The sequence below is a fragment of the Nipponia nippon genome, unplaced genomic scaffold (assembly GCF_047370975.1).
Source record: "Nipponia nippon isolate SJK-2023a ecotype South Korea unplaced genomic scaffold, ASM4737097v1 scaffold_4, whole genome shotgun sequence".
Classification (NCBI taxonomy): Eukaryota; Metazoa; Chordata; class Aves; order Pelecaniformes; family Threskiornithidae; genus Nipponia; species Nipponia nippon.
This window is the reverse complement of record NW_028262358.1, coordinates 76,399,796-76,412,505: the sequence shown is the minus strand read 5'-3', so window position 1 is coordinate 76,412,505 and position 12,710 is coordinate 76,399,796. Positions and strand designations below refer to the sequence as shown.

Here is a 12,710-nt window from a genome sequence, read left to right as displayed (position 1 = left end):
AACAGAAATGTGTAAAACATTTTGATAGCAGAGGAGAGAAGTCTGTAAATCTGGGGACAGTAGTGTGTGTGTCTTCTCATGGAATTGAAATACTTTAGCATATGAATGATTTTCAGAGTAAAGTCTTTAAGTCAACTGATCTATAAAAGGAAAAAAGGTTCCTGCTGTAGCATGTCCCGATGATGATGAAAACTCGGTGAAGCATTTAAGTTACGCTTTCATAAGTTATTGCAAAGAATGTTGTAGGAATTAAGAAACTTGGAGGGCTCAAGGGATTTGACACGTTTTTGGTGATGCCCTCATTTGAAAGGATGTGCTGAGCATTCAAAATATATGTTTAAGGGTTCCTAAATTCTCCCCTTCAAACTCAAATTTTGTACGTCCCTTAATATCTTTGGTTTTGTACATTTTAAATATTAGCTTTAACATCTTTAGATCTTACCATTGTTGCAAAAGCAAATTTGTTGTCAACCGATTGAACATGATTGTACCGAGACCCCAAATACCCCTCGGGATAATATGGAAGTGAGGGGCAAGGAGAAGCTCGTTCATTTAGTTTGTCTTCCTACATCTCCCACTTTTCTTCCTTCCCTCCCTGAAATAAACAAGATCACTCTTATTTTAGGGTACCTGGAGGATCTTCTGTGTTAGATCTCCCCCCCTCCTTGTTCTTTTGGAGTGTGTGTTTCAATAGAATCAAGATCAGTCTTCTGCTTTGTTCATCCCCCACATACTGCTGCTTTTCCTGACTGCTTGCCATGTGCTCTTAAGTTGACCCAACAGCATTGATTGGATTTTATGAGAAATCCTAGTGGAAGTTGTTCTTTTTCTTACACAACTTCCAGGCTTCAAAAGATGCATAAGAAGAATTAAAAAAAATAATTTAAAAATCCATTTTATGGTCATGCAGAATAGCTTGAAACCTGTAGGATGTCTGAATTTCAGTATTAAAAGTCTACTGGTTGAGTTTACTTTTTTTTTTAATAAAATGTATATTAATAAACTCCTACAAAATATAAAAGTAAATTCTTAGTGTTATACAATACCTGACAGGATTGAGGAAGTGAGTATCCTAAAAGTGGTGATAGTGTCACTTCTGGCAGAAGTATATGAAAGACAATTTTGTCTGGAAGTAAAACATTTCCTACAAACATATTCAGTTGCTCAAAGAGCATAAGAGTTTTTCTGGCATTTGATTTGCTTCTAGAGCTGATCAGCTTCAGCAAATGTGTTTGGATCTGCCACAATATCCATCCATTTTTTTTTTTTCCAAAGGAATTAGATATCACTCAAAAATTGCTGTCTTCACAAAAAACTAATTCCAGTTTTAGAATGAACCAGAAGTTGATTGAGACTTTTATGGAGCCCAAGCCATTATATTTGTTTCCTTTAGCCAAAAAAAACCTTTTTCTGCAACGTGTCTTCTAAAAATGTTAAGTATTGGAGTGAGAATAAAATATGCCTAAAAAGATGAACTTCAATATGGTTAAATGTAATTAATAAACACTTTACAATGAAAGAAAAAGGTATAAAAATATAGGCATTACTAACTGTTCTGGTTATATAACCTTTACAAAGACAGGTAAAGCAGTACTCTAAACATTGATTTGTTTTTCTAGCTTTGTGTAATTTCTTGTGAAGCTGCAATTCACATTAATACAGCCTTTTTATGTAATAAATTTAATGTGATAATCTTTTGTTAGAATCACTGTTGTTAATCTCAAATTAAAAATAAATTCCTATGAATGTCTCATTTGGATTTTTTTCCATTTCTTCTTTTTCGCTATGTAACTTTGAGCATCAGTAGTTTTAATGAGTGCAAGCTCTTAAAAAGTACACTCTGAAAAATGTTCGTCAATTAAATTGTCTTGCAATGCTTTCAAAGCACTAGGAAATAGTTGCAACCTTGTCTATTAATGGAACGGTTTCAGAACATCTGAAACCCTGTTCAGCCACAGATTGAGGATACAAATTTTTGATTATCTTATTAGTATAACTCTAAATTAAATCTATAAGTGGGTCTTATACAAGAGCTATGGTTGCGTATTTTCTGAATAAACTGGTACTATAGACCTGAGACATTATCTGTCTACCTTTTGGTCATATATTCTCTTTCCTATTTAATTAGTGTTTTGCTACTGACTCCCCCATTTCTTTAACATGGCACTGTATTTTGAAAAGTGCTTTAGATTCAAGTTGTTTAGCAATTACCCAGCTCCAAATGAGACCACAGGGTTGCAATTTTAATTTTCCTCTGTTTTGGCTCAGCTTATAGAACTCTGAAAGTGAAGCACTTTAAAATAACCAAATACTCTTCTGCAGTGTTTTTGTCGATGTCAATTTGGTTTCATGGATTTGATGAGAATTTTAAGACTTCGAGTTTTTTAGAAACTGTTTCTTTCTAAAATTATTCTTGGAAGTGGCTGTGCACAATACTGGGAGGGAGGAGGGGGAACTGTTTCAAATTGAAAGTCTTGATGTTATTGCAAGCTTGTCCATAAAAATATATATTTGAGTAAAATAGAATAAACCATCAGATGCCGTAACATATGTCCTGAGTAATATTAAGAGATTAAAATTTCTTAAGCCGTATTCATTCAAGATAAACATAACTCACTTGAGAAAATGATTAATAAAAGGCATACTTTGAAAATAACCTTATATATATATATATGCACATACACGCACACATGCACATGTATATAGGTACATATTTTTACTGTGACTCCGTTGATTTTAATCATGTTTAAACCAGAGATGATTCTGTGTTTAAGATTCAAAGTGGAGAGAAAGGGGACCTACAATGCTCACTGGCTTTGCAATACTGATTTTCTAAATCCTAATGGTTTATATCTTAAGCAGAGCTGCTTTAATAGGTATATAGTGCATATACCTGTGAATACTACAATACTGCTTAATTTTATATCCTTTTTCCTAGGACTGTTTGTTCAAAGGGTCTAATGAGGAAAAGGATTTGTTTGATGATGATGGATTGGGAAACATTTATTCATTTTGTATGTGTTCTGGTAAAACGGCATGTGTGCTAGGACTGGAGATGGGGATATTTTCACAATGACCTAAAAAAAAACCCAAGCCCTGTATGTGTGTTTGGCTTCTTTTATAGAATTCGCACAAATACAACATTAAGATTGCTTACCAATTTTGAGTTAATAATTTATTCAAGGTTACACTTTGCTAGCTAGTGCTACTTTGGTGGTGAAGTGTAGCTACTTTCTTACTTGACCACAGCAGTGTGTTTGCTTTTATTTTACCCCATATTCATATTTATTCTTTTTCTCTTGATTTGCAGCTCTTTGCAAAAAACAAACCTCCAAAAGGTCTTTATGTCTATGGAGATGTTGGTAAGTTTCAGTTGCATCCATTCCAATGGAATTCTCTCTAAATGCACGTTTATTCAAATTCTGAAGTGTCTAAAAGCTTTATGTTTATGTAGCATTATTGCTTTAATGAATTTTCGAGGATTAGTTTTCTTCCATGTTATGGTGTTATTTAATAAAATTATACTCTGAATTCTGGAAGTTGTTGGATTGGACTACATTACCATGTGTAGTTTTTTTTTCAGTGTTACCCACTCACTAGTATTTAAGAATGCAATTTAAGAATTTGGGAAGTAATTGAGGGGGCCACAGCAAGAATTTATGTATTCTAATTGCAACAGTGCAGCATGAAAACATACTTGCTTTTCAAAAGAAAATGCTAAGGATGTTTTCTGCCTGCATGTGGAGCCATTTGTGCAACCTTTGGGCCATCTCTGTATGGATCAAAATTTTAAAACAAAAATAAAAATGCAGTTGTTCCAAGTTTTCGAACCGAAAATATAACTGTTCTTCACAAACAGTCTGGTCTTGTACTTATTCTGTGGAAGAGTATAGTATCATTAGTTCAAAGCTAATGAACAATCATTATTATAATCAGTACATACTGTTCTTAAATTAACTACCTGTTGGGTGGGGTTTTTTTTGTTTTTTATTTGAAGGCACAGGAAAGACAATGGTGATGGACATGTTCTATTCTCACTTAGAAGTAGAAAGGAAAAAGAGAGTCCATTTTCATGGCTTCATGCTAGATGTACACCAGAGTAAGTGCAGACCCAGGTATTTACAAGAATTTTATTAAATACGCTATCTATAAAGTCTGTCTCATTCTCACATTCATATTAATCAGCGTAACTTTATTTAAGTATTTAAGCAAAAGAAGTAAAAAATAGGAGAGGATTTAAAGGATTTTAACACTGTCTGTCATACCAGAGTAGATATTAATTGCATATTATTTCTCAAGTATCTTTTCTCAAAGATTCTGTATACCTGATTGTATAGAAAACTTAGGTGTATATTTAGGATTAAATCCTTAACTAAATGTTCTCCAGTTACCAGTTAGCTTGCTTGCAATCTGAAGAAGGCAATTACTAAAACTGAAACAGTAAAGGTTAAATTCAGTCTGCATTTTGAATAAGCAACAACTAAATCAGGTATAAATGCCAAAGAGAATGAGAACTGTTCTGGTTGGCAAACTTAGTAACAGTCTGAGTAATCTAGAGGAAAAAATAACAGAAGGAAGTTCATCCTGAGTTTCAGAAAATTTTCTAACAGGGTGAATAAGGCACTTGGTTTTGACGGAGATACTGTTTTAGGTATTTTAAAATTTTCTTCTAAATTCTGTGACCTTAAAATACTGTGAAATTGTTAAATAATGCTGTAATTTACAAGTATTTTGACAGCTGCATTTTTCTTGGGAAGCTTTCATTGGTGTAAACGACTTCTGCCACTTTTAATGCCTTCCTTTCTATCATCGTTGGGTCACTGTTGAGATTTTTCTGGTTCCATTTCTTGTCACTTGTGCTTAATCTTGACAAAGGTAGCTTCTTACTGCAGCATCTTTGTTTTCATAGAATCATAGAATGGATAAGGTTGGAAAAGACCCATAAGATCATCAAGTCCAACTGTTTGTTTATAGTCAGATGGAATACAATCCATGAGACAGTAAAGTATGGATGTAATAATCTTACTCTGTGCCAGAATCATCATATTTACATTTTAAAATATAACTGTGTTGCTGTGTCTGAGTTCTTTTAACTAAATGCATTCTAAGTATACCTTCAGAGCATGCAATGCACAGAGCTGTGCCATTGATTTGTAAACACTGTAAGGGTTTTTCACACTCAGAGCGACGATTAAGACAGAAAATACCAAATTACAAAGTGAAACTGAAACTAAGGTCATGAACTGGAGCAAGATAAAACTAATTTATATCAGTTTTTAAAAGATAAAGTATAGGTGCATAGCATTCAAGGGCTCTTTGATTTTTGTTTTACGTATTTTTAAACAACAAAATACGAATCGCAGAATCTGTGATCTTTTAATAGTTGCTTGGATGTGGTTGAAAACTGTTTTGCCCTCTTGAAATTGGACTACATCTGAAGCTTTCTTATTTTTACTGGACTGGGTTACTTTTTATTTGGTAGCTAAATAATTTTGTTCTCCCTATCTTAGAAAAAGAAATGAGAAATATTTGCTCTTTTCTGTTTTATCAACTCAGGAATACATCGCCTTAAGCAGAGCTTGCCAAAAAGAAAGGCAGGATTTATGGCCAAATCATATGACCCAATTGCACCGGTAGCAGAGGAAATAAGTGAAGAGGCTGCTCTCTTATGTTTTGATGAATTTCAGGTAAGAAGTCAGAGATTACTCCCTCGCTTCAAGGGAAACGTCATAAAGTTACTTGTAATCTTAAAATATGACGGTTGTTACTGCTGATATAATATTTGAATCACTGGCTGGTAGTGAGCTGTAGAAGTTAAAGAGTAGAAGTCATTTCACAGTTTTGAAGATGGTGGGTATTTTTTTCCCAGGAGAGAAGACGCAAGTTGGCGATGTAAGTCCTCTTATAGTGCTTTCATTTACCAGTCTAGTTACTGGTCATACAAGGGGGATTTAGAGTTTGGTGAGAGGCTCAGGAGTACTTCAGGGCAGGGACCATCATCCTCTACTGAGTCTGTACAGTGCCCAGGAGAGTAGTCGCCGGATACTTGCTTGGCATGCTTGGTCTTTGCTGTAGTTCATATAATGCAACAAAATCGTCTCAGTGTGATTAAGGACATGAAAACAACATGTCAAATTCAACCTAAATTCTTTCCTAGAGTCACTGGAGCCTTTGGCATGGCAGTGCCAGATTGTATCAACGTAACTAACATTTTAAGAAACTTTTATTGAATTAAATGTGAAAATTAAAACTAAAGTCATAAAATGATCTTTGCCAAAACTAACTTGGTTGTTTAATTTGTTTTACGCAGCTTGTGAATTTTGTTTTAAGGGCATGTCACAAATTTAAGCGTAGAATCGCTTTACAAAAAATTTTAGGAGAGAAGCTAGAGGTATTTGGCAGCTCTAATCAGCTGAGATTTTTTTAATTCAGAGAGAAAATGCAGAGCAAGATAAGAACATATCTGTGTTAGTTCTCAAATCACCAATAGTAAAAGAATCATCTATTAATTGTGAATCTTGTTATGTTCTTAGATTAATATGTTATTGAAATGGATAGAGCAATTTCTGTCTCCTAGCTATTATTTTACAAGCCTGTGCACCCGAGAAAATAACCAGTTTATGATCAGCTCCTGTGAAGGGGATTTTTGTAGCTGTAAAGTAGTAGGGATTCTTGCTTTGAAGTTACTGTTGCATTTTTTGATGAGGGGTAGTCCTTTGATTTATGGTTTCAGAATGTGTGGGGTCATTGCAATTGCTGCCGTTTGATCATTTAAATTGCGCTTTATCTAGTGAATATGAATGCTAGGCTTCCAAAACTCGCAGTATAAAATGTAAATAGAGAGACAGTTGTATTTACGCTGTGAAGACATGGGATGGTTTGGAGAGGGCAGGCAGGAGTGTTAACTGTTAGGACATCAAATGCTCAAATGGTAGAAAGAGACATTGTTGCTGTACCGTGTATTAGTGTAAATACCTGCTTTTCTGTATAAATGCACAATGCTTTCATATCCTGGTGTTGCTGTTTCCAGACTGTCTGTCATGTTTTCAGATTTTAAGGGGAGAAACTGGTATTTTTTGTTTCCAAACTGCCTACTCCCCCTGCTGCCTTGCTCGAGATACATCAATCACTTCAGTTGTAAAAATCACCTTTTTTTTGTTGGTGAGTCACAGTTGGGAAAGTAATACCAGAACTATGATTTAAAACGTGTATCTATGACTTTGCATTCTTATGTGAATTTTAAAAATGTACTTGTTCTGGGTGTACCAATGTTCTAAATTCACAGATTTCTAAACAGCTGGATTTCTTGGCTGATTTTCTGTAGCATGGAAGGCTACTCAGGCTTTGCCTACTGAAGAGGAGTCCCAGCTTTCTGAAATTTTGCAGAAGGCACTGAATTTGGGACAAGAAATCTGCTTAAATAGTCATAAAGTAGTGCAGTGACTGGAAGAACAGCTCGCATGGTGGCACAATTCACATTGATAATAAGGAGCCATGTCTAATTCAGGATGTTTGCAGCTCATTTCCCCAGTAGAGATAATGGCTAGATTTCGCTGCAATCTGATTCACTCATATTTAAAGAATCGCTAGATTAAAATGAAACTGGAAAGAGTTGGAGACTCAGAACATATACTGCTCTGACTTGCAGACAAAGCTGCTGCCTGTTTTGACAGATGGAAAGTCAAGTTGGGTCTATGCTACTTGTGTGTGGAGGAAACATCAGAAAACTATTGAGATTTGCTTGAAACTCTTCAGGTTGCTTTCAAATATCTGTTGGAAAAAAAGGAGAATAAGCTGAATTTATTTATTTATTTATTTATTTATTTATTTGTCTTAAGATGAGACACACGGATGAGTGATATTGTAACAGGAACAGCAAAAAGTATTGTTAATGCTCATATTTCAGAGGAAACCAAATGCAGAACTTCAAAAGACAGAAGCATTGCTGAGGTTGCACATTCCTCTTTGACAGTGGGCTAAAGCAAACAGAAGTATTCTGAAGTGAATCTTCTTGCAAAGCCTAGAGAACTGTCAAACAGGTGAAGAGTTGACTAATTAATGTAGAAAAATATTTCAGTACATTTAAAAGTAGTTTTGTGTGTTCTGAAACATTGTCGTATTTAAAAAAAAGTAATTACTGTGTCTTAAATGTTTCTTTTTGCAAATAACTGTGTGATAGCCAGGACCTTAGTGGTGGCACTGAACTTCTGAGTTTGTCCATTCTGAAGCAAATTTTTTGTCAGTGTTTGCCTGGGCCATAGGCTCTGGGGTTGCTAAAGTGTTGCTACTTCTTACTGATCTTTGTCATGCAGTTTACTGTAAATATTAAAGTGGTTTTTCTTTTGTTTTTTTTTTTTTTTTAAATCATGAAAGTCTTAAGCTGTTCTAAAAATGTGTCCTCATTTTGAAGAAAAACCCCAGAATTAAGCCATTTGTAATTATAGTTTTGGTGTTTCAGAACACAGAGGTTGGCCAATAAAAAAAAGACTAGTTATTGTTTAGCAGTCAAGTAACTACACCCAGGTAATTAGAAGCTCTAATTTTGGCGTGTGACTGTAACCTATGTTAGTTAGTATTGATAATCAAGACAGAATCCCTACTTCCTCGTAAGCTGGATGATCATACAGCGTGAGTCTTTGTAGATACCATTGGTACCACTTGGATTTAAAGCAAACTACAATTTAGTGAGTTTTTACTAACCTGCATGCTATTAAAAGCCTCTAATAAAAATTAGGCTCTTATTTTTGTGCTAATACTAATTACTGATAATACATGCTTATGTTTGTCATTCATTACGTAGAACTGTACCAATCAGTGGATGACTGAGTCTCAGGCACTTACACATGTAAATTAACTATTAGTCTAGTGTTTTTTCTTTTCTCTTTTTTTTTTTTTTTTACGTGAGTCATAATGGAAAGCAGCACTAGGTCATAAAAATCTTTTCTCTTAAATGCTAATGAAATTTCTCCATTCTCTCCATTAGCAGGCTCTCTTTATTGGTAATTTGTAGCCTTTGCTTTTGTTCACTGTTGCAATGAATGCTGGATATAGTAAAAAACATGAGAAGTGACAATGTTTTAGTTACTGTCTTCTACCTGCTTTACCTTGTAGAAATTTTCTGTGTTTCCCAAGCTGTATTAGATAAGAAGAGCTTGTATTTGCATCCCAATTCTCAAAACGGCTTTTGCTTTTTAACAGAACTTTTCAAGAGTTTTTTTTTTTTTTGTAATGGAGTTGAAAACATCAGAATTCCACATCAAATAACAGTTATCATTAATAAGAGAATGTTACTAATTGTTTTCTTTTATGTGAGCATTAATATTCTTTTCCTCCCTGTTTTCTAAAGATAGCATGCCTTATAGTATATTTAAACAACAAAGTTTGTAACAAAATGATTCATATAATACATTTTTAAAACTTGGCTACTAGGTTTGCTTTGTGATACAAGAAATTCAGTTACCCCTAAAATCAGTATTCCTTGTGTGTCTTGTTTTTTAGGAACAGGGAAAGGTCCTAAATTTTAGTATTCAGAAGAAATAAATTATCGATAGGTGGGTGTATAAGCAGGTAAATTAGACATATAGCACAATAGTGAATTACTACATGCTTTTTGGAATATCGGTTCTTAGTGATCAGGGATGTACAAATCTGAGGGGTGTGTTACTGACTGTGTAAAAGTTTGTTTTTGAAAAAGGAAAAAAATTTCCATATTAATGCATTCCATAGAACCAATTAGAAGAAATCTTTGGAAGAAGGAAACTGGTGTTTATATATGGTTCCTTACGAACGTTATTGCTTCCAAACTAGCTGTCAGAAATGTAACCTAAGTCTTTTACTGTCTCTAGTGTAGAATTAAATTTTTTTGCTGCCCAGAAAGGTAATTTAGAAACAGGGGGATAATAGGGGGTGGGCTGGTCATGGAGTAGGGAAAAAAATTATACTGGTTAAAGTCTTTCTGTAGATGTATTACTATCACAACATACACATCCAAACTGGTGAAACCATAGCAATTTGTCAGTCTGTTGTGTAATGGTGCATGTAACCCTCAGCATACCACCGCTTTTTTATTTCCTCAGAATTGGGGTCTGTTTGGTAAGTCAAAATGCAACAAGTGTCTATATAATAATCAAAGGGAATGCGGGAGAAACAAGTGTTATGATAATAAAGGTGGTTTACTTATTAGGATCGCTGATCTCAGCTGGTGAACTCCTGTAAAATATAAATTGCTGTTGGAACAATGGGCTTTTTTCAGAAAAAAATATTACATTTTTTTCATTTGTACAGAGTGGTTTCTGTTTGCTTTTATTTCTTGGTAGTGTAAAGCAAGTTTGTTAAGCTAAACTTAGATATGTAAAGAAATTTTACTTTATGGCGTATTTTTTAGTCTCCCCCCCCCCCCATCACTTGTCCCACCCATTTTTGTTTTTTATTCGTGTTTTGTGCCTGAAGGTTAGAAGAGGCTGACTGTGCTGGAAGTGACTGCCGTGCCTTTTGATTATTCATGGACAGTAATAGAAGGCACTTAAAAAGAACAATGAAATTGCTTATTTTTGTGATGGGCCATCTGTTGAATTGTTTTTTTGCAACAATCACACAATAGTATCTATGTCATATCATTCTATTTTCAACAGCAGCTGATTATGTATAGTTGGCTACTTGTCTTTATTTCTGAAGTCCCATGACCATTTAAATTCACCTCTGCAAACCTTTGCCTCAAAGGTAATAGAAATGTAAAACAGCCGGTGTGTATTTTCTTTCTGTCTTCTGTTTTTTCATGTTGTTTCAAATTAATTAGGCCTCTTAAATGTTTAGGTCTGTTTTCTGTGTCTCCCACCTGTAGTTTTAGAATAGAAGTTTAACATGGAATCATTTAGCAATTGGTAAAGAAATGGTGGAGTTCCGCAATAAAGAGTGGGCAAGTTTTGAAAGGCCATGGTACATTCACTGCTTATTAATTATCCCTTTTATTTTTTTCTCACCAAGCAATAATTAGAATCTTTCTCCAAGGCTTTCACTAACAAGCATTTTTCCTAGCTACAAAGCCACTTGCAGATCTATTGCGGCAGAAGCTGAAAGCAAGGTAAAACAAATGTGTTGTCTTCTACAGGTCACTGACATTGCTGATGCCATGATTCTGAAGCAGCTTTTTGAAAATCTGTTCCAAAATGGGGTTGTCGTTGTGGCAACATCTAACAGGCCGCCAGAAGGTAAAAACAAACATGCTACTAGTATTATCCAAATACAATGAATCTCAGTATCTTACAAAACAATTGTATTAAAATCATATAGTATTTAATAGTAATAAACTCTCAAGTCTTCAAGAATCTGAGATATTCCAATTTGTCCGGGGTTTTTTTTGTGTTCTTAAGGAAGAAAGGTTTTTCACTAAGTCTTACTCCTCTCTTCTCTCAAACTCAAGGTGCTCCTCCCCCCAGATAATTCTGTATTTTCTGATCTTCTCTACTCTATCCAAACCAGTGGGAGGGTATTTGGGTACAGGGGAGTTGAGGAGGGGTCAAATATTGCCTCTGTTTTGGATGTATTCCAGCGTAGGAAAAGATCATATTCTGCAGAAGAGAGGGGAAATGAGAGTACATTCCTTCCCAGTTTCTAACTCGGAAACTTGCAGACTTGATCCACCAGCTCAAAGGAGAGCCCCTTATCAAGGTGCCATTCAGACAGCCTGGTTTGAGGTCACTCATTGGGGATTACTACAGTGGAGAGTTGTTTCTACTTCTAACAATAGTTTTAGAGAGTGACTAGCTATGTAAATCCTTCTACAAAGTTCCCAAATCTGTATGAGTTTTAACCAAGCAGTAATTGTAATTTTTTGTAGAGGAGAAAAATGTTTGTTATAGTCTAGCATTAGCATTTAGCGTAATGCATAATTTCTACGCAACTTTTATGACACTTTAGATGGATTAATTTCAAATGTTTGCAAAAAATACCGAAGAGTTATGGTATTAACTGTAACTACCAGTTAATTTTTCTACCAAAAATTGAGTAAAAGAGAATCACTGAAGATTTACAATGCACTTTATCTTAAAAAAAAAAAAGGAAAAAAAAAGAAAAAAAAAAAAAGAAGAAAACATTCAAATGTTTTTACTAGAGGGGGAAGTCATTTCCCACTGGTTTATTTTCCTTGTTTGAGCAAACAAGATGAAATCATAACTACGGTAGTTGGGCTAACTACAGATAAACTGGATGCTGGTGCCTTACTCAGTTGGGAACCATCTGTGCGTTTTTTGAAGGACTGCTCTTCAGTAGAGAGATTCATTTCAGGAGAGAGGCAGTTCAGGAGAGATTTTCATCATAACTTGGGGATTGTATCTCACATCTTGTGGGATTGTAACCCACAACTGAGATGTCAATTTGTGACCATTATCATTGTAAGGGCTTTTTTAATACATATTAAGTCACCATGTCAACCTGAAAGACATCCACTTGTACTAGCTACCCAACAGAGAGTGTCAAGAATGGCGTCTCCAGAATTCAGCTATGTTGCAGTCCAGATGTTGGTCAATGCCTGTCTCTTCTTTCCTTCTCACTACTCCTGCATGCTCACGGTGTGTGTCTGAAATCCTCCTGCAGGAAGGAGAGTTGAGTTAGTGTAGTATGCTGCATCAAGGTTTATGACTGAATTGAGAGATTCATTTCTTGTGGATACAAAGGGGAAAAGCAGCTTTTTCATTAGCGAGCAGAGGTACCCA

The 12,710-nt window shown here is 34.9% G+C and overlaps 1 protein-coding gene across 5 annotated transcripts in view; it reads left to right on the top strand.

Moving 5' to 3' along the window:
* AFG1L (AFG1 like ATPase) overlaps positions 1-12,710 on the top strand; it is a 74,269-nt gene that overhangs the window by 20,683 nt on the left and 40,876 nt on the right. For 4 of the 5 annotated variants that reach the window (XM_087773556.1, XM_087773560.1, XM_087773559.1 and 1 more), the window contains 4 exons: positions 3,311-3,362; positions 3,998-4,099; positions 5,557-5,687; positions 11,108-11,207. In XM_087773556.1, coding sequence (XP_087629682.1) covers positions 3,311-3,362; positions 3,998-4,099; positions 5,557-5,687; positions 11,108-11,207 — 385 coding nt within the window. The remainder of the gene's footprint in view (positions 1-3,310; positions 3,363-3,997; positions 4,100-5,556; positions 5,688-11,107; positions 11,208-12,710) is intronic. The other variant, XM_087773558.1, reaches the window with a different exon arrangement.